At 38.5% G+C, this 22,336-nt stretch overlaps 2 protein-coding genes across 2 annotated transcripts in view; one reads left to right on the forward strand and one right to left on the reverse strand.

Moving 5' to 3' along the window:
- LOC110056604 (protocadherin Fat 4-like) overlaps positions 1-19,594 on the forward strand; it is a 72,214-nt gene extending 52,620 nt beyond the window's left edge. The window contains exons 58-87 of the mRNA XM_089278449.1: positions 505-685; positions 908-1,093; positions 1,711-1,883; positions 2,187-2,343; positions 2,743-2,840; positions 4,138-4,278; positions 4,550-4,646; positions 5,008-5,276; positions 5,400-5,561; positions 6,049-6,229; positions 6,784-6,995; positions 7,392-7,571; positions 8,107-8,211; positions 8,317-8,431; positions 9,026-9,093; positions 9,456-9,671; positions 10,441-10,691; positions 11,145-11,263; positions 11,765-11,917; positions 12,095-12,190; positions 12,782-12,828; positions 13,053-13,271; positions 13,998-14,086; positions 14,457-14,615; positions 15,151-15,348; positions 16,057-16,122; positions 16,280-16,345; positions 16,456-16,533; positions 17,056-17,104; positions 17,557-19,594. Of these exons, the coding sequence (XP_089134575.1) occupies positions 505-685; positions 908-1,093; positions 1,711-1,883; positions 2,187-2,343; positions 2,743-2,840; positions 4,138-4,278; positions 4,550-4,646; positions 5,008-5,276; positions 5,400-5,561; positions 6,049-6,229; positions 6,784-6,995; positions 7,392-7,571; positions 8,107-8,211; positions 8,317-8,431; positions 9,026-9,093; positions 9,456-9,671; positions 10,441-10,691; positions 11,145-11,263; positions 11,765-11,917; positions 12,095-12,190; positions 12,782-12,828; positions 13,053-13,271; positions 13,998-14,086; positions 14,457-14,615; positions 15,151-15,348; positions 16,057-16,122; positions 16,280-16,345; positions 16,456-16,533; positions 17,056-17,104; positions 17,557-17,691 (4,266 nt within the window). The 3' untranslated portion in view covers positions 17,692-19,594. The remainder of the gene's footprint in view (positions 1-504; positions 686-907; positions 1,094-1,710; positions 1,884-2,186; positions 2,344-2,742; positions 2,841-4,137; positions 4,279-4,549; positions 4,647-5,007; positions 5,277-5,399; positions 5,562-6,048; positions 6,230-6,783; positions 6,996-7,391; positions 7,572-8,106; positions 8,212-8,316; positions 8,432-9,025; positions 9,094-9,455; positions 9,672-10,440; positions 10,692-11,144; positions 11,264-11,764; positions 11,918-12,094; positions 12,191-12,781; positions 12,829-13,052; positions 13,272-13,997; positions 14,087-14,456; positions 14,616-15,150; positions 15,349-16,056; positions 16,123-16,279; positions 16,346-16,455; positions 16,534-17,055; positions 17,105-17,556) is intronic.
- On the reverse strand, positions 19,590-21,752 carry LOC110056352 (substance-P receptor-like). Its single transcript, XM_020762822.2, has one exon. It carries the CDS (start codon positions 21,604-21,606, stop codon positions 20,593-20,595), a length of 1,014 nt encoding a protein of 337 aa, XP_020618481.2. The 5' UTR covers positions 21,607-21,752; the 3' UTR covers positions 19,590-20,592.
- Between the last annotated feature and the right edge of the window lie 584 nt (positions 21,753-22,336).

The following is a 22,336-nucleotide window of genomic DNA, read 5'->3' on the forward strand; positions in this document are numbered from 1 at the left end:
CATCCCGCTTTACTTAGAAATGGTAAATGATGGGCAATGAATCCTCTTTTTATAAACACACCAAAAGGTCCAAAGCTGAGTGTCTGTATTATGAAGGATGTCCATATTGTAGAGGAAGACCTTATATGAAAACTGGTTTTTCTCGGACCAAGTGATGTAGCGGTGTGCGTATTCTAGAGGTGTTTGTAAGTAGAGGGTCGACTGTAATTCTTTACCCTTATATTCTTCATGGGTGTGGGCCATGATACTCCTCGATTATAGCTCCATTTACGGGTTTCTGTGTGTCATTAGACTGCAAAACAGTCGTATTTTTTGCGAACGCGAGCGACGGTCAATATTCGAATGAAAGGTCTGGAGCGAGTGTAAAACGGCGAGGGAGAATGGGGAGAGACGCTCGCGCGCTTCACACGCGAGGATCGCGCCTTCCGAAAACGTCCGAAAACGGCTGTTTTGCAGTCTAGTGTGTCATCGTCTGATGGGTTCATTCTAAATTTCTTCTTTAAGGTTACTGTCCATGTGACCGACGATAACGACAACGCTCCTCGATTCCAGTTCCACTCTCCATATAAAATGACCGTCATGGAGGATGCACCCCTGGGGACTAGAGTGGGCCGACTACAGGCTTTCGACAGCGATGTCGGGCAGAATGCGGTGTTTGAGTACGCTATTACACATGCAAATATTGGTAAGGTCCTAATATTTGGGCGAAGTATCACCAGCAAGGGTTTGCAAATTCATTGCTAGCGGTGATATTGAGTTTTAAGTTTTAAATTAGAAGTGTCAAGAAAAGGTCAGAAGCACATATTTTTAAACAAATACGAACTTAGATTGGTAAACTAACATTGTTTAGAGAGAAACGGTCTTTATAGCTAGGAAGGAACTGATGGAAATATCTGTTTTGATTAAGGTCCAGGGCTATCAATGATCTCGATCCACACTGACTGTGAAACTCCCCTGGGACTGGAGAATGGTGACGTAAGAGCCAGTGACACAAGCGCGACAAGCACGTACACAGTCCCCAACGAGGATTACTCTCCAACACTGGGAAGACTTAATAACAAGGTGTTCAACCAATTTGGAATTTCTTATAAAGGTAAATAGCAGCCCAAAACTCTCAGAGAGTTGCTAACTGGACCTTAACTTAGCGAACTTTTCAGTTTGAAAACTGAGAGAAAATACCAAATAATTTTCTGTGCTGCTCGTGATGAAAAAAGTTGGGTGCTTAGTATTTATGATTGAATAATTAGGTAATATTTGAAATTTATATTGCGTAAACTTCTTTTAAATAATCAAATGCTCTTCTCAAAATGTTACTTAAAAACTTAAAAAAAAAAAAAAAAAACTAGACAAAAATTGTTCTACAAAAACTGTTCTTTAAAAAGCATGTTCTTCATAGATTAAAACAGGCATATGAATAAAAAATATTTACACTAAGTTAAAAGTATGTTTTAAAAGGTAAGAGACATGATAAAAGGGTGGAGATAAGACAATCAGCCTAGAAACGTTTGACTGAGAACTGAAAAATAGCCCGAACTTTTATCATTGCAACTCTGCTAACTTTTTGCTGACAAATATCACGAGATTTTTATGGATATTTTTATGGACAAATCGTTTTTCCTTCCTACTCATACAAGGCACCAGACAGCTCACTTGAGAAAATTTCAGGTAATGTAGTTGTGAAAATGACATTTTGGTAATAATGTTTTTCAGGTGCTTGGTGTGCCGGGGTGAATAACAAACAGCAGTATCTGCAAATCGATTTCCGAGGGATGCGAAAAGTGACAAAAATCGCCACTCAGGGGAGGCCTGAGTCCAATGACTACGTTGAAAGCTTCAAACTGTCATTCAGCTTAGATGGAAAGTCCTTTGAATTCCATAGAGAGGTAAAATGCGAATCATATGTGTTTTAAATTACCAGTCAATATAGCTTAAAAGACTGCCATTAATTTCAGTTCCGGGTATTTGTGACACTAAAACGGCTGTCTACTGCGTTCAGTTCACTTCCCTGACCCACCGTCGAGTTGGTTCGTTACTGCTAAATAACAAGTTGTGAAACTCCAGAGGGCTATGAGTGGCAGACCTGGGCCATAGCCCCTTATTTTAAAAGTAAGCAACGTTGTAAAATTACGCACTGGGCTAACTGCTAAGGTGTCCTTGTTGAAATTATTATACCTGTTGTTTCGTAGGTTTTTGTGGGTAACACCGATGGTGACAGCATCAACACTAATCGGGTTCTTCCCCCATTTCACGCACGATACGTGCGAGTTCACCCTCAGTCTTGGAACAACAAAATCTGCTTAAGGCTCGAGATGTACGGGTGCGAGTCTACTGGCAAAGATGAAGGTATGGTTTACTTACAAAATTATATCAAATTTCTTTCATATTTAATTTCACGAGAATATGAAACTGGTAAGATTTAGATAGTATAATGGTCAATACTTATTTCAAGAAAAAAGCACCCACTTCATAGTTTGATAAAGTCTTGGCTTATTTCTGTTGTACGGTCACATTGATGACTGAAAAAAGACCAAATTAAGTACAGAATACCGACAACCAGACAAAACACTTTACAACCGTCACACAATCAGAGGCTTGTTGATAGAGATTTGTTTGGTCCAAATTGTGTTCTGTGAAACATTCATAACACCGTCAGCGGATTTTTAGCAGGGTACCGAAAACCTCTAATAGGGCCTCATATCTTTCTTGCGTGTACGAATTTTGTAATGTATCTTTTTGTTTTAGTTACTCTTCCTTTCATCATTAATCCGGACACTGGTTATGTTAGCACTTCACATAGTCTAGACCGTGAACTACAGCACAAGTATATTCTGACAGTGGAGGTAAGAGGGTGCACTAAATGACATTAGTATATTCTCAGCTCCGACTATTGCATTTCTAGCTCTCTGATTGGCTCAAAAACTCCGACTATGAGCCATTAGTCGGAGTTTTACCTTATATGGAAAACAGTGCGCCAAGTTTAAAAATTTTCCGCTCTGTAAAATTGTTGAAATAAAAATCGGCGGCAAAAACCCGATTAAGAATATACTAAAACAATTATTCCATTCGACCTTGTTGGATATGAAGTGATCATAACCAACTCGCGCTACGCGCTCGTTGGTTATTTATCACTTCATATCCAACGCGGTTTCATGGAATAATTGTTAAATAGTAACTCTTTTAACGGTTTATTTTTCTCATTTGCATTACAAAATCCTGCATGTACATGAGGCAATTTCGGGCTATTTTGTTGTTTCGGCCCAAAATTGCCTCGCATCCACATCGAATTACATTGCAATGCAGGTAAGAAAAGCTAACCCTGAAAAGGGCTATATATATGAAACAACAACAACAACAACACAACAACAGCATCAACAATAACAACAACAATAACAAAAACAACAACAAAAAGAGGAACGACAACAAAAACAGTGACAATAACAACAAAAACAACAACAGCAACAGCAACAATAAAAACAACAGCAACAACAACGGCAAAAAAGCAACAACAATAACAACAATAACGACAAACATCAATAATAGCAACAACAACAACAATGGTAACAGCGGTAACAGCAATAGCAACAACGACAACAACAACAGATTAAAGAGTGGACAACGATAACGTAATTATCAAGAGCGACGATGAAAACAGCGTTTGATAATTATAAGCGAATACTATCATTGGTCTGTATCTAATGATGTGATGAATTCAAGATGGAATCTTCTTTCTTCTACACTGTATGCAACGTAGTATTTCGTAAAGAAGTTTCGTACAGATTTCTTTTTAAAGAAAGCACCCTGTATGAAAGTGCGCGCTGAAAGCTGTACTCTTATCACTCTTTAGAAACACTCTGAGAACAAGTCACGAGCTGTTGACGACATAATGGCGCGAGTAAAGAAAATTTAATTTTGTTTTCTACTTCGTAATATGAATCAAGAATCGCTTTTATTTCGAAGAGTGAAAGAGTAGTGACGAAACATTGCTTGTATTTCGTATCGATTTAGCAAATAAGTCAGGCTGCAAAATACCCTATATGTCACGTGTGCCCTTATTAGTCGTAATATCACACGAAACACAACATAGAAAAAACAACTTCGCGACACTAACATCATTACTCTTTGCTCGTCATGTTTCAGGCCAAAGACAAAGGCATTCCATCTATGAATAGCACCACAACAGTTGAAGTACTGGTCATCGATACTAATGACAACCCACCAGTGTTTACGAAACCCGTGTACACTGCGCCGGTACCAGAGAACGCTTTCGGAGGATTTCAGGTATATTATCAAACGCTTTACATTGTATTGGGATTTCACTGCCTTACTGCGTGTTAGTTTCACTATCAGGATTTAGAATTTAGAACATTTACTTGAGTGGAAAAACGCGAGAAAAATCATCTTTTCTTATCGGGAATAAATTTCCGCGTGTTAAATTTTGGGAATCGTGTATAAAGGACTCGCTATCAATGCATGACTCTTTTACTTTTTTAGTATTATATATATTTTTCTGTGCAAAAGTGAGTTTGAGATATTTTGTCGCCTTTGAAAGGTAATACGAGTTACAGCGCTGGACGCCGACGAAGGAAACAATGCTGCTGTTACTTACAATATCATAGACGGCGCAGACGGAAAGTTCATCATTGAAGGTCAGATACGGCAATATATCTTGATGATTTTAATGAGTGAATGGGGGTTGATCTGACCCTGCTAATTTTAAAGGAGCTACGTCTCGGTTTTCACATCTTGAAAAGTTTAGCCCAAACTGTTCAAGTTCGTCGTTTGTAATCCGTGTCAATCTCCTCCATCCTTAACCATCCTTGTTCCTTTGTGGTTTATTAGTATCTCTTTGCTGTGTGCCTATCTTAGTAAACTATCATTTTAAGTTTACCTTCAGTTTAAAGATAATTTTGTACGTGGCTAAAACAACTCAAAATACCTTGACAGAGCTCCTTTAAAAGGTTCAACCAGGCGATCTTTCGCCCGTTTACCATTACTTTGTGTTTTCAGGATCTTCTGGCATTGTTCGTCCTTCTAGCCGTCTTGACTACGAATCGATGGCGGACAAGTTTTACATTCTAAATATTTCTGCAACTGACAATGGCCATCCGCAGTTTACGTCGTATACTGTCCTTAATATCACCGTCACAGACTTTAACGACAATCAACCTAAATTCTCACAAAATTCCTACAACCTGGGCGTGTCCGAGGATGCTACGGTAGACACTTACTTTGATCAAATCATTGCGACTGACGAAGACGCTGGAGAAAACGCAAAGGTAATGAATGGTCTTTTAAAATGTTTTGCTGAAATTCTACGCAAATTATTTGTCTATATTTCAGCTTTATCAACAATTAAAACCACGGAGTCTTTTATGAAACGCTCTTTATTCTTTCCTTAGATAACGTATTCCCTGAAAGAAGATGAAGGTATATTTTTCATCTCGCCTGAAACGGGGAAGTTAAAGATCCTGCGGGAACTAGACCGAGAGACAGAGGACAGTTACCGAATCACCGTCATAGCCACTGATAATGGCGCCCATAGGCTTTCGTCTCAAGTGGAGGTAGCATTAAGCTCGCCAGATCGATCAGTTATTTAATATGAAACGTAACTAAGACACTGATCTGATGGCAAACAAACCATGCTATTCTAATCATAAATGAACTTCCACGAGTGGTAATATGAGTCCACCTCTCACCTCAAACTATGGGAAAAACAAACGCAACCGACAACCGGCATAATGCCGTTAAAACAACAGAAACGGGCGATATCTGAAAATGACTTACATTGCCGTTGGTTATTGATTTCTTTAAGCCTCGGAAGGTTCTTAAGTCACAGTAACCTTTCATGCTGACCAACACGGCACTGAGTATAATTCTGAAACTTCGGTGCTACTACATCAAATATTGTAAATCTCCTCTAATTACTTGCCTCTGTTCTCGTCAAGTTTTAAACTCTGCGCGAGCTTTCTTACTATCCCTTTAAGTTTTTAATGTACTTTTTTCATTGTTTTCAAAAGAAAATTTTTGTTTTTTTCTAAATACTCGAAGGTCTTTATCCAAGTTTTTGACGTAAACGACAATTCGCCTGAGTTTACTCGCGATTTGTACGCGCGGAAGCTGGTTGAAAACGTTGCTGTTGATACAGTGGTGCAAGTGGTGCAAGCCAATGATGCCGACGTCGGCAAAAATGGTCACGTGCGGTACAATATTACGGCGGGAAATGAAGCTGGTAATGTATCTGTAAAACTGTAAACAATTACTAGTATATTACACTGAGAATTTAGCTGAGATCAAATAATCAATGAACTTGGCTATAGCTGGAGATAGATATAGACAGTAAACTGGCATAATGGTTTCATTACGGTCAAAGCCATTTTAAAAAGCTATAAAAATGTTTTCTAAGATTTCCTCAAAGGAAGAGGCGACTGAATGGTTTGATTTCTGATCGGAATAGATGTTTTCCATATATATTCGCAAGAGCCAGGAGCTTGCGAAGTTCCTTGCATTGCGAACACCCAAAGACTTCAATTCTCGTCACATCCAGACTTTCGCTGGTAAACCACTGTTTCGCAAAGGTAAAAACGGTTAGCATAAACGTTTAAGCCTCGGCGTCATGAGCCAAGTTCGATGGGTTGGGTCTATTGCCCAAGCTAGTCAGAGTTATTTGTATGATGTGTTTTAAAATACGACTTGAAGTGGCGCAAAAGAAGCAGGTGAAAAAAACATTAACTAATCAAATAAAATACTGACTTGATAAACAAGTTTTGAATCATTCATTTGAAGGACTGTTTTCAATACATGAGCTAACTGGAGAAATAATTGTGGCGAAACCGCTGGACCGTGAAGTCAAAGACATCTTGAGCATCAGCGTGTTCGCGGTGGATGATGGGGAACCTCAGAGAAGTGACAAAGCAGAAGTGGAATTTTTCCTGACTGACGTTAACGACAATTCACCTGTGATAAGACCACAGAAGAGCGAGGCCTCTGTTTTTGAGGTATTGATTAGAGCTTAGATTATCTTGTTACTTTAATAGAAAATATACAGCCTTGTAAAATTGGAAAAGAACTAATAGAAGCAAATACATTAAACTTAGTCAGAAATCAAATTGTGTAAAATCAAAAAGAATAGTAATAAAAGAAAAGAAAACCAAACAGGCAAGTTTCAGGCAGAGAACACAGGAAAATACTTTGAAGAGAACCATAGCAACAAAATGTAGATATGTGAAAATGAACAAAAACCAAGGTTGATAAACACCACATATGAATACGATTTTATGAGCAAACATTTATCTCCATGATATTTTTGCTATGAATTGCTGAACGTAACTGGTTGGTATCTTAAATTTTTGATTGTCTTACTGAATACCCTTGGTATTTCTTTTCTTGTTTAGAATGTAAACAGTGGATCTTTTGTTTATGACGTTAATGCAACTGATGATGACATCACGCTGAACGGGAAAGTGGAATATGCCATCATGCACGGCGAGGAAGGGAAATTTGTCATTAATGCTACTTCCGGTATAATAACAACAGCTGGAGCTCTGGACCGAGAAAAAAAGGATTCCTACACGGTACATGTTGCCGTACTGCTGTTTAATTTTAGTTTCAACTGTTTTCATAATCCATCTTAATCTTCCTGAAACTTAACTATCGTTTTTTTTTTTCCTCCTGTTAATTACATGCATTGTTTGTTGGGTGTTTTCCATTCAATTTTCCATTCAATGAAAACATATGATACAGTACCTTCAATCGATTTTTTAAACATTTGAGGCGCGGTGGCCTAGCCAATGGAAGAGCGACGGACGCATGATTCGAATTAAAGCTTAGGCCGCCGGGGTCATTTGTTGTGGTCTCGGTCAGAATTCTCTTCAGCTCACAATCCCTTTCCAGTAAGCAGTATAAATCCCACCGGCGAAGCGTTGAATCAAATTGCTAAAATTCTGGGCTGTAGACTTCCCTCCCTCAAAGAAAAACGAAAACAGATGACATTTCGGCGAGTACTAAATATGTAAAAATCAAGGCATTGATCACTGAGATCATCGTCAGAGTGTTCACAATAATTACAACACCCCATGACTTGACTCCTATATTGTACCTTACCGGTAGCTTATTGTCATGGCACGTGATCAAGGAACAGTTCCGTATATGGACTTCGGAACAGTAGATGTCGAGATTCTTGATATGAACGACAACACACCACGCTTTACAACCGTAAGTAGACTTAAATTCATACTTGGTAGAGTATACCCTAAAAGAGGTTGACTTTTTCCTAACAGTAACTATAAACAACTTATTAACCAAGACTATTTTTTTCAGACTTTTGGACCGTTCATGGCGACTGAAAACGAACCAGTGAACACAACTATAGGAAAGGTTTTTGCTGAGGATAAAGATATCGGGAAGAACGCTGAAATAACGTATTCCATTACCGGTAGGTCTTTATTGGTTGTCAGTGTGATAATTCTTAATTTAATCTATTATGAGAAAATAATCCCTTCAAATGTCCTTCCCGGCGAAACTAACGTAGTGTTGATTATGTATGATTAAGAAATAGTTCATTGGACCGCAATCGGTGGCTAGCAGTACCAACCCTTGAGTAACGCTAACAGTTATAGATATTGGAAAATGTCAAACATCAAAGGTCTTCATAGCAAGATAAGGCTTCTTTTTGCAGGTTTGTTTTCCCTCCAAATTTTCCTCCCTCCATGAAATTGTCTCCTCGAGTGCCAAAGTTCGTAATGCAGTGTAGAATAGCAAATCACAGATGACCTGCTTTGAAATTAGTCAGTAACTGAACAGTGGCAAAAACATCAGCATAAGTTTTGTGAATGAATATTACCTTGACATAAAGGAGAACCTTCTTTTCCAGTCTAGGCCATGGGTCACAACAGCACCTGCTTTAATAGTAAGGACTACCTTACTACACTTTTGCTGTTTTGCCCATTTTACCTGCAATCTGGAAGCAAGGCGTATGAGCACGAGTAAATGATTTTGCTTTCCTTTATTATTACCTTTTTTACGCCAGAAGGAGACGTGGATAACTGTTTTAATATCAACGGAACTTCAGGAACAATTTTTACCAGGAAACCTTTGGTAAGTACTTGGTAAACTTATGATGGAATTTACGTTAAAATGATTCCAGTAGACTCATGGAAGAATATATCGTATTGGGTGCTTCTACGACTTAAAAAAAAATCAAATAAATTTAAAGTTCAGAAAAGTAATTGCAGCCTGTGTTGAGGGAATTCTCGTAGGGGTTGAGTAAAACCCCTCTAGCTAATGAGTATTCCTACGAGAACTCAAGCTTCACTGAAAAGACAGAGGTAATTCTTTACGTTTGATTTTACTGGAAGGACAAACAACTAATTAATAATTTGTAGTATTTCATGTTATGTTAGATTCCATTTTGAAACATCATCCATGATAAGTTACCCAGTCCTGTCTATTTGATCTAGGATCGCGAGAGGACTAGGATTTACGATCTTACAGTATCAGCAACAAACATCGCGTCCAATCCTTCTCTGAGCAGCAGCACGACGGTTAGAGTCAATGTCCTGGACACCAACGATGAACCGCCTCGCTTTAGTGTTTCAAGCTACAACGAGACCATCTCCGAGGGAGACAAAGCTGGGACGTCCATCGTGAAAGTGTCCGCGCAAGATAAAGATCTGGTTGGTGTTTGAATATAACCAGTGTATTTTTATTTTGGAAGCTACTTAGGGCAACGGAGAAACCAGATGGTTAGGTTGTTTGGCCAAAGACACTGTATGCATGCGTTTTTTTAAGCTCTACTTGAGGCAAGCTAGCAAACCAGATAGATGTCTAGGATGTATAGTCAAAAGGAGTGTGTTTTTTCCTTTGAAGCTACTAAAGTCAAGCTAGTAATTATAACCCAGATGTCTACTGAGGATGTGTACATGAAGTCCGAGGCAGCGTGTGTTGTTTTTGTAAGCGAGTCACTCAGAATTTTCATCAACTTCTTTATCAAATTGCAATGTCAGCAGTCAGAGAACAGGCATGAATGTTGAATGATGCCTTCTTGATGGGTCTCAAGACCTTGTCTTGTGCTGGCAGGGGACAAAGTTAGCAACTTCATACAGCTACTCACCATTGACTCTGGCTCTTTGAAATATCAGCATGTCTAGAGCAGTTTTCACTTAAAATCACCTAACTAGACAACGTGTGACTCAAACTGAAGTAAAGCAGACACGAACAAACTAAACAAAACAACAACAACAACAACAACAACTACAACAACTTCAAAAGATAAATTTCGGTCCTAAAAAGAATTTGAGGCATCAACAACGTTCTATTGACTTCCAGCTCACGACCATGTTTGAATTAATTTTCAATGAAAAACAAGTTTGAAATCTTAAACCACTACTAATGCACAGAAACAGTTTCTTGGACGTAAATAAGCACTTAAATATCTTTTCCTAGGGGACGAACGGGCGAGTGTTGTACAGAATTCTATACGACGAAGTAAACACAAACGTGTTTAGCATAAATCAAGATTCAGGAATAATGACGCTGAAAAACACCATTGACGAAGAAGAATACAGACGATTTATGGTCATGGTAGAGGCCAAGGACCTTGGATCGCCCCAGCCCCTCTCGTCCGTTGTACCTGTACACGTTACTGTTGAAGATGTAAATGACAACCAGCCCATATTTGATAAACAATCCTATAGGTATGTTTTTCTTTTACCCTGTCTAAAAGATAAACGTTAGCGTGCTTTTTTGTTTTACCTGTTTTGGTAGACGAAATCATTGCATCTTTGTCAGATGCATCATGGTAATGTTAAAGTGTCTCGATGTTTTTGTTTTATATGATTTCAGCTTCGCTTTAACATTATTGGGGAATTAGTCTTTGCCAAAAAATGTGAAATCATTTTGAAGTACCTAATCCTGAATTTAAATTTAATACCGCAATCATTTTTGTTGAGAAACTTCCACTTTATTCTGAGTTGATGCTATTTCTACACTTAATATTCCTTATATAACTCACTTTGGAGGAAACGTCTACATCTTTAAAAGACGTTTAATGGAATAAAAGTAAAAAAAAAAATTACCCTTAACTGATATAAATACCAATAGCAAATTTGTCTTGTACCTCTGTACTTATACGTCTTGTCCTCTTAAAGTGCTTCAGTGTCGGAGGCCGCTGCTGTTGGTCGCTCAGTTATCAAGGTCAGAGCAACAGACCAAGATACGGGAACTAATGCTGAAATAACCTACGAGATTATAAGTGGAGATGATCAAGGTAACAGTGTATCAAGAAACGTGTTGCAGTGCGTCAGGAAAATTTTTATCGATGTTGCGCAGAGCACGAGGAACGTATTGGTTATTTACGTGTTCTGAGCTGTGTGAAAGTGATATCATACCCCACAATGCAAAATGCAAACAGGTTAGTTAGAGGGGATAAAGAGTGAAAAGACTGTTGAAGAAGAACCCACCCACCCCCCTGTTGACAAGCTGGTGACCCGTATGAGGGTTGTCTTTGTTTCGATTGGCAGGTTGTTTAACATTAACGTGATTCTTAGTGTAACAATATGTATGGATTTTCTATATTTCCACTTGGACAGACAGTAGTATAAAAGCCGGCTATGAAAACTTAATATGACGGACGCTGGCTGTAAAAATTTGGAATATCCCAAAACAGATGTAGACGCACTCAGCTAAGGGTAGTGTGCTATCAATTAAAAGAACCGAATCGACGCTAACCGAAACCCTGATGACAGATTCAGTCACTTCCTTTCACCAGGTGATTTCCGCATAGACAACACTGGCTCTGTGTACGTAAACAGAGGATTGGATAGAGAAAGAATTGCCACCTATTCGCTAGTGGTTGGAGCTTATAACTATGAAACCAAGGCCTTTAATGAGACAAGCCGACCACGGCAGAGAAATGTGGACGGTATGACATCTCTTCAATTAAATTCAAGAGTATGCTTTGATTTCTCTACTTTTTTTTTCTATTTTATCAAAAACATGGGCATCAAATCTTCAGTTTGACTCAGCTCACTTTGGATGGCAAGCAGATTTTAGTGTCTTAATAATTATTTACTAATTACGATAAACATTATTCTTTCAGCTGAGGGTTATCTGTATGACACTTCAACCGTTACGGTAGCTATCACTGATATAAATGACAACGCCCCAACGTTTATCAGGCCACTTTTTACGGGAGGTAAGAAAACCAATGACCTCACTAATGGCTGTTGTACGTATTGCATATCTGTGTTCTCCCGGGCTGCGCCACATAATTTTCTGGGTGACACATGCATTGTGGCGGGAAAGCAAGGCTCTATGCATTCCGTTAGATAACGCCCAAAACTGCAAGCCTTCTGATTGTTTTTCTTACAAACATAGACTAATCACTTGCAAAATTGATGAAAAAACACCGCCATTATGGTTGTGGGGGGTGGGGGTGGGGGAGAGAGGGGAGTCCTTAATTACAACCCGTTAGTAATAAATGAGTTTAAAAAGTGCAAATTTCATTAAAGTAACTGGAAATGATTCACACAGCACTTTGCAAGACATTCTCCAACAATAGATTGAAAAAAAAAAAAACAAAAAACAAAAAAAACAAGGTTCACTCAATAGATTGAAATACAAATGGACTGTACATTAACTGGCTACTCCTTAACTTTAAACATAAATTGTATGGGTAACTACAGTCTGGTGATACTTTTCGATTAAATGATACACGTGGAAACGAGTGACTTTTGGTGATTTGAAACTCGTGATTTTGAATTAATTTTAAATATTTTATTTTTAGGTATTGCAGAAGGTGCAGATCTAAACACTTTCATCATGAAAATCAGGGTGGGTAAAAACAACTATAAAATGAGTATTTTAAATAACATTTCGTCCCATGTTGCGCTTTGTCCGATACGTTTAGAGCCCCTCTTATACTTATTTTGACAATGAAATTCGCCAGATATGGTATCTGCGAAATTTTACCATGTGAGTAGCTTTTGTGAACTCCTTGGCTAATTGCGAATTTGGGTTAGCAATGCTATTTAGGGTAACGTCTATTTTTATCGCAGGCTACAGACAGAGACGCGGGTAACTTCAGTGTGGTGCAGTATAGAATATCATCTGGAAATGACGGTGGCTTTTTCAAGATCGATGAGAACACAGGATTCATAACGACAGCAAGTAACTTCAAAGGGAAGAAGGGTCAGCGGTTTACCATTAAAGTGAGTGCTTACGACAATCATGGGAAGGCTCCTACAAACGAAGCTGATGGAGAGGCAACCGCACAGGTAATGACTGTCCGAATTTGCTATGATTTTTTAAAATTAGTTTCTTTTTATATGATTCCAGTCTTCTTGAAGGTCGACGTGGTCTCATGAACAGGTTCCGGGGGGAGGAGAGGAGGACGGGTACTCTACAAAGGTTTATACGGGCAGACTCCACCCCAAGGTTCAACCCCTTACCCTTTTGTATACCATTTTGAAAGAAAAGATACCCCTTTCGTAGACCTTTTTATTGAAAAAAAGCACCTCTTTCACTTCCCTACTTGAGAACACTGCATCCCTTTTCTAAACCCTTGGAATGAATGAGCAATATCACCAGAGAACATCAAGCATAACCAGGAGAGATGTTAACGACACAACTAAAAGAAATTTTATACTCAGTTCATGTTCACGTCGGACCTGCATTTCTCTGCCCCTTCATATACCCCAACTTGTGAAATCCCTACCCAGGTTTTATACCTTAAGCCTGAAAAAGGTACCCCTTCCGTGCGGAGCCTCCTCTAATAGGACATGATAGGGGGTATCCCCCGAGACAAGTCTTTAAATAAAGAAAAAGGTAACGATCTAATTGCCAATACATCTCGTCATCTTCGCCTCCTCACGGCAGGAGGCGCATTGCGCCTTTCCCATTGCGTCTAACCGTATCCCTAACCCTAACCCTAAGTTTAAAAACCCTGTTAGCTTTGTGCAGTGTGAAGAACGCTTTTGCGACATGGCTTCTTTGTTCTCCAGATATTCGTTCTTGTTGATGAACAGAGAGTCACTCTCAAGGCTGAAGTTGATCCATCTCTCATCGAGCAGAATAAAGAGGAGTTTATCAGGTTATTATTCTATCTCTTCCAGTTTTACGCGGGCGTTACTAACAATTGTAACTTTAAACTATTTATGCATCTCATCTTCATGATTAAGACTAGCAGAGGTTTACAACGATCGCCTATTTGAATTCTAATCAAGTTTTAGGGTAATTTCTCTGTATCATGCCAACAATTCCATCATAATCTTGTTCTCTTTTTTTTTTTTTAAAGTGACGAGTTGCTTTATCCGAAAGTTACTTTTTTTATCATCAGCATCATACTGTGACGCATGTAACGTGGAATTTACATGTACTGTAGTTTAAAATCAGTCAGTAGCTTTTTTGATATTAATAAACGTGATAGAAACACTTCTTAGTTTTTGATGCCGCCCCTCTAGTATGTTGAATAACATCACTGAAGCCGAGGTGAACATAGAAGCGATATTCAAGGTCTTTGCTGAGACTACCGATGGGAGACAGATCGCTAACTCTGAAGTACTCTTCCATGCTGTCAATGTTGAGCATCAAAACATCATGACCAGTGATGAAGTGTTAAGGTAAATGAACTTTAAAATACTAAGCGAGGAATGTACCTTTATTAGCAACTGCTAAATGACTAGGCCTTGTTTATTAATAAGTTGCGGCATGCTTCACTAGCTACTTTGCTTTCAGGGGCTGGTGAGTGGTACATAAAAAACGCAGGTTCCGGGGACTATCTTAATGCGACCTCAAAATCTTTGAAGGCTTTGCGATGAGTCACTTCATCTCGGTTTTGTTTGCTTGTTTTTTTTTGTTTTTTGTTTTTTTTTGCTTTTTTTTTACCGTCTCGGGGGTAAAATCCAGTATCAACGAAAAAAAACTGGCTTTAGCCTTTAAAGAATTGGATCTTACTCAACATATCATAGGTTACATATAATATCTTTACTAAGTTATATCCGATATAAATTGTAAGACCAGCCGGCCAAGCCCGTGGGTTTTTCTCGTTTGATTCTCTTTTCTGTGATCTCTACAAACACAGGACGACGCACCGTTACTTCAAATTAATTATAGTATATCAGAGCTATAGTTTGAATTCTAATTCCTTCGTTTCAGTACAATTGAAAAACACGCTGACAAGTTAGAGACTCTGTACGCCAGATGGAAGATAAGGGCTCCGATTTCCACTACAACAGAGCCTCCAGCAGATGATAGTGGCCTGGGTAACGCTGAACTGGCGCTGATCATCTTGGGATCTGTTGTGGGGCTGCTTTTGTTGCTTGGTCTGTGCTTCGCTATTAAGACCCGCTGCAGGTAATTTAAAACTGATCTTCTCATTGGCCCAAAATGGACCCATTTTGATCGCTTTTCAATTGTTTCGACCAGGTTACTCATCATCGTGATCATAGTCACCAAATCAATGTAAAATACTGTCCTGTCACAATTCTGTTACAGGAAAGGTTGAACTCTTCTGTCACTCGAAAAGGGTTCTGTTATCTACCTATCGTACTGCTTACTCTGGATTCCCTTGCTAATCTGTTAATTCAGTCCTTAGTACGTTGATATTGATATCGTTAGGAGAATTGTGATGTTGATCACTCATTCAAAGGGTTAGATCACCGTGTTTTAGGTAAATCTGTGTATTTTGGTTAATTACGAGTTGCACACTTCAAATTGGCAGAGCAGCTGTCTGTTATTGGCAAAATCATGGTCACCAAAGTCCGAACAGTATAAATGACACTCTCATACAAATTCAGAATAAGCTTGAAAAGATTCGACCGTACGTTTTTCAAGTTTGGCCAAATGCAGTCCGTTTTAGTCTTTCCCAATTTTCCCATCCGTGCTTCCTTTTTTGGCTTTTCTTTGTTTCTTTTGAGTTTGTCTAGATTTTTAAGACATTACTGTGATGTCTCAATCAATTCATGACCGAGTCATTAGCCACTTTAAAGGTAAAACACGGTACAGTAAGGCCCAATTATTTATTGAATGGCCAATCTTTATATTCCTTTGTTCTATTTACAGAGTTAAGAAACGTGACATGTACAACTCACCAAGAGGGCGAAGAAAGTTTGGTGACGTTAATCGTCAGTGAGTATTTTACATCTAGAGATGTCATTTTCCGTGTGTGTTTCTGGTCATCTATTCCTATACAGAGGGCTCAGTTTTTTGGTATCCGTTTAATCGTTTAGAAATCAGGCCGGCCATATTGCCAGGTTTCATAGTTACTGTTTTTTCTCTGTTTTAGTGGATCCTGGTCACAGTACGATGACATTATCGGTTCTATTGAGGGCAAAGGCGTTGCCTCCGTCAAGTATGTTTCAACCTTGTACCTTATACATCTATGGTTTTGGAATTAAGTGTTTTTTTTGTTGTTGTTTTTTTTCTGGAACATTTCTCATTATAAAGTTGTTTTTACTGTAGAATGTCTCGTCCGGGAAGTTCATATGGAAGCGATCCAGGAATGTTCGGTTCACAATATGCCCTGACCAAGAAAAGGCAGTAAGTCAATAACTTGATGTAACACTGAAGGAATTTGACCTTACAGAAATCTGTTTGTTTATATTAACCCTATTACATGTTCATCATGATATTCCCACAGCCACCATCTTTGATCCGCCATCTTGGATTTCTTGATTATTCAAAACGTCAGAGAAACGCCAGAAAACGACTCAAAAACAATCAAAATTAATAAAAAGCAGAAATAAGTAAGCGCTAGTAGCTTTTCCCCCACCCGTAGTCTGTACAGGATAAATTTTACTCGCTTCTTTTGTTTGCATAATATTTTTTTGTTACAACTGGGTTTGTTGTAGCATTGAAGAATGTCATTTATTACTTAGTTTTTCGCAGTAAGTTTGACGTAGCGTGCCCTTATACGCGTGGATGTGTCTTAATTGTGCAATTATAGAAAGCTATTTACTGTATATGTCACTGTCTTGAATGTAATAGATGAATCCATAGCGCATCAATTAAGTTATAAACTTTAGAAGGAAATCCTAACTTCCTTTTATTCTTTTCATGTAGTTCACTGGAAGACAGAATTTGGGATGAGGGTGATTATTACTTATCACAGGTAAAAGCAGAATTGAAACTTCCTGGAGTGCACCGTGCGCGATTTAGATAATCAAAGAATTTTACATTAATAATTGGATTTAGGGACAAACTTAAAACTGTTGCCAAAAAAAAAAACACTTACAAAAATTGAATTCTGCTTACGGCATATTTGAGTCAAGAAATTCCTTTCAACCAATATTCCAACCCTTTTAGTCTAGTGTGCAGTTCTAAAGGAAGGTGTGGTCTCGAAACGGTCTGACTCATTGTAATGGGCTGCATCTATTCAGAGGTCACATACAGAATGATCCTTGCGTTATGTTATTGTACAACCCTCTTGTATTACAGTGCCTCAACCTCTCCCTATATATGATGCTGACTCAGCATCCCATCCAGGAGAAACAGCCAAAGCTTTCTTTATGAAGCTAGTGGATTAGGAAAAAATATCACTTTTGACAGTTGATTTTTCAACAGGATTCCAAACTGGACTCGTATCTTGATGATGACGGTGAATCGGACCACGGAGCAGCAGCAAGTGACATCAGCCAGGCAAGCTCTGCTCATTCATCAGGAATGACAGCTGATGGCATGGTGGTTACTAAAGTGTAGTAAGAGACACGGATCGGAGAGGTGTGGAGGACAACTTACAAACTACGAACTTCCTTAATAGAGCAATTTTATTTACGACCTTGAAATGATTACGAGTGACCATAAGCAAAACACAAAATGGGCACTGTAAAATGAATCGATTCCAGGCTTAGTGAACGGAGACAGGCATTTTGGTTGTGTTAGCGAACACGCCAAGCAAAGCTTACGGAATACGGGCAGCATTTCTTCTTGATCATGAAAAAAAATAGACGCTATGACGTTTCGGCGCCATCTTGAACGACTTATTAAATCTGCATTTGGGATAATGGCGACAAGATGACGCCGAAACGTCATGTTACAGCGTGTATTTTTCTTTTAGGATATCATGAAATCTCTCGGGTTATTTTTTACTGAACAAGGAAAATAGTAGAAACTACTCTCTCCCTTATTTTTTGGATTCACGAGTAATCTTTTCAAATACTGACGGATAAACGACATCGTTAACAATCACGAAAACATCTTCTCAAGGTAGCACGAAAATCGTTGAGTTAAAACTGGTTGTTCGCAGATGAGAGAAAGTTTCCATGACTTGATAATGGCAGGTGATGTCCTGAATTGATTATGCTTTAAAATGGCATAAATGTCACGCCAAACAAACACAACAAGAAATAACTTCTTTTCAGCAAACAACAAATGAATAGCATTGATAACAGTAGTAAAAAATGATAGGCTGCATTTTTTAGCTTTTCACACTTTGGCTTTTGATATACTGTTTCATGTATCGATCACGATGTCCAAACGAGGCTCTTTGAACTTTTCATTGAAGCGCTGAAAGATGTAGAAAGCGCAGTTTGCATAAGTCTCTTCAAACAGTGCTTTCTACTTTTAGACTTAATGTAAAAGGTTTAGAAGAACTGATACTTAGCTTTTGGACACAACAGCTGATTCTCATAAATGGTGAATTGCTTTTATCTGGGAAATGTCACATCCAGTTGCTTTTACGCTCGACGCAATAGGGCATAGCCTCTTGAGCAGGAAAAAATCAGGGTCCCCCTGGACGAGAGAACGCTTAACAAATAGGATCAAGTTAATATTGCGAAAAATGCTATAAGTTACGCGTGCGAGACTCTGTTTTAAAGAAGTGGTACTAAGTTTCATTCACCGACATTTTTCTGGGTTTAAATTAAATGTTACATTGTCTCTAATTATAGAATATAAGCCAATAGATAAAGGGTATTTTTAGACCCTACTGGTAGAGCTTCATAGCTGATCATAGCTACATGTATCTATTTCCTTTTTCCTGCATCAATTCTGATGCAATTCTTGATGAGTCACCAACGATCTTGTTATTTGAAATACTTCCACAAAAAAATTTTTGGATTCGGTTAAATCCTCGATTTTCGGTGCCCCGACGAAATCTCGAAAATAGCCCCAAAACACCGCCATTTTGTTTCACGACCGAGTTTGAGGAGAATGGGCCCAGCGGCTGTTGTGACGTCTACCCAGGAAGGTCGAATATCTCACGTCCTCTCATCTCCTTCAGGATGGTGCAATACACATTCGAAAAGTGCACAGAAATACCTTCTAGAAGTGCTATCGGTTGTTGCAGCAATATCCCAGATCTAAAAATACTGTACAATTTACTGGCGATGATCGGTCAATGGTACAATAAAGACATAAACCTAGACGTGCAGTAATGCTAACATCAACAGCTGTGTTCAAAAAGTTCAAAAAGATCAAATTCCTTAAATAGAGAATCTTTTAGTCTCCAGTAAGTTAAATTCACGTCTTTAGGAAAAATTCCGAGGAGTTCAAACTCTGATGCATCATGGCGTTCAGAAATGCACGGAGAGCAGGCTGCTGATATTCGTACCAATCCTGTAATATTGATGTTTTACACTAGAAAATAAAGCAATTGATCACATTTTAGGTATACTTTATTTTGTTACTCGTCATTACTCTTATGTTTTCCCTTGCCTATGACGTTTTATGGCTTTATGCTATAAAAAAAAAATAAACAACCTGATTATTGTTTTCGCCGCAGGGTAACAATTAGACATGGGGTAAAACAGGCCAAAAATTTAGAAATTAGGCGTGAAAATTGGAAAATTTTAAACGTTAGCCGTAAAAAAAATTTAAGTGTAAAAACATTTTTAGCCACGAGAGTAAAAGTCTCAAGATCTCTTTTCAAAACTTTTCAGTCTGTGTTTTGTTTTTTTATAGTAAGCTATATTATTCTTAAAGTAATACTTTTTTCCACCCCGGAATGGTCCTAAGCCCTTCAATATGTTTTACAGTAATCAAAAATAAAAAGCCTGGCCAAACGGTGCATGATAGTCGACGATAGTGGAATGATTCTCCTCGAATTTTCACCGACTATCATCAACTATCATCTACTATCATGCACCGTTTGACCAAGGCTTAAGGGAAACAAATTAACCGTTAACCGTGAAAAAAGAAAAATATATATATATATATATTAACCGTTAATTGTATAAATTAAACCACCACCCCAATGAGGCCCTCATGTATTAATGGCGGCAAAAATTGGGGCTCACAAATGCAGAAAAATTCTTTTGATAGTTAATCTAAAACAAATGAGCAACACCTGTTGCATGCTCCGACAATGCTTGCCGTCATGTGGTATTTTGGCTCTTTGTTTTTCCTTCCCCTATCAGTAACTAACCCAACAATAAAGTGGTTTATGTTGTTAACTTACTTCTTTTGTGAAGCTTCAAGCTCTTATTAACGTTTGTATATATTCTTTTACAAAACTTGGCATATACAAAGCAGTTTAATTGAATTGATTTAGATTTAGTTATTTTTCAACCAACGCCCTGGTTCTGGCAATTAAGAGAAAGTTTCCCCATTTGTAATCAAGTTCAGTAGAGTTCACATTTGTCATTGAAACGAACAATTGCTTCAAAGACTACTAGCTAATTGTTTTGGGCGCCGCAGTGACTCCAAGAGTGCAGTCTTCTTCCGTCGAAATGATCCCAGAAGAATTCGATTAAATCGGGGGATTCTTATGGTGTACACTATGGGATTCGCAAAGCTGTTACTGTAATGCAGGAGTTTAGCAAAGGTGAAAACTTCATAAGGAATATGAGAAGACTCCCATTTATCATTTACGAACACCACGATGTTTAAAATGTAAAACGGTATCCAGGTCAAAACAAAAACAAGCGTTAATATGAGGAGAGTGGTGACCAGTTGTTTTTCCTGCGCGCTTCTCTTCTGCTGCTCAAGTTCTTCTTGATATCTACTTTCCCGTTTTGGCTTTTCTTTTTTCTCTTTTGTCACGTTTGCCCATATGAGAGCATAAGCCACGCAAATGACTAAAAGCGAAGAAAATATGAAGAACATGATGAAATAGAAGAAAATTTTGAATTTGAATACTTCGAAGCCGTTCATAAAATACAACACAGCAACCAGCAATGATAATAACCACACAACTGCTATAAGGCCGTAATAAGTAGATTTTGAGGCGATCCGATGTCGTAATGGACGCATAACCGCACATAATCGTTCCAAAGCTATAATTGTGAGAGCGAAAATCGAAGCAAATCCTGTAAAAATGTCAATAGCTTTGGACGCGATGTAAGTTCCTTTGTCAGTTCCTTTGTTTGTTTTCCAGTAAAATATAAGCTCGTGAATGTACATCGGGACAGCAAAGGCGCCCACCAGAAGATCTGCAACAGCCAGCGTCACAAGGAAGTAGTTGGCACGCAGACGCAGTAGTTTCTTTCGAGTGAAGACTGCGATGGTCAGGGTGTTGCCAACGATAATGGCGAAGGCTACCAAAGCGAGTGCCACACACCACGTGACCTGCTCGGAAAGGGGAATGGTGCTGATCTGCGTCGGTGCTTGTGGAGTAGAATTGGAGCTATTCTGAAAATAAGGGTTCGTAAAATTTCTCCCCATGCTTCTGTTCATGATTCCATGGAATTATATCTGAAAAGAGAAAATTGGAATTGCATTGTTAGTTGTCGTGTCTATGCTAGTTATGCAACGTTTTCGTGTTGTATACTATGGAATAACCTACGAGCCACTTTTCGGTATACACACAAGCCTTTGGGACATATTCCATGGTATATCAAAGGAAAGCTTTGCAGAACGATTTTATACCAGGTCATAGAAACAGTGGCTAACACAAAATATGCATATGCCACATACGCACAGCACTCGATTGGAAAGTTGGATGTAATACTATTGACCATACAACGGCTTTCCTGTTTTCTTATTGCCTGTATTTTCCTTGGCATGGTATAAAAATATGTATCAAACACAAGAGACGGTATTTCATCCCATTTCCAAACAACGATTACAGAGATTGAGATCCAATTACGATTCGAAAGCCCTCTTTGAACAGAGACAATAGCTTCGAATTAGCCAACATCTAAGACACTATTTGAGCCCCCTATATAACCCTTCTTAACATTCACAATTTTATTGTGGCTGATGAAGTTCGGTGGGACCGAACTAAATATTCCACTTTGAATTGCGATTTTTAATTGCGCTCTGACTACAGAAAACGCATGATTTTAGAGTAGGAACTCAGGAATTTTTTTCTAAACATTACCGAATTAAAAATACCACGTGCTAACGAATTAAAGTATAAAACACTTTATATCAATCAAGACTGAAACTTGGAAGAAAAGGGAGA

Source organism: Orbicella faveolata, unplaced genomic scaffold (genome assembly GCF_042242905.1).
Source record: "Orbicella faveolata isolate gen_17 unplaced genomic scaffold, um_ofav_v1 contig_46, whole genome shotgun sequence".
NCBI lineage: Eukaryota > Metazoa > Cnidaria > Anthozoa > Scleractinia > Merulinidae > Orbicella > Orbicella faveolata.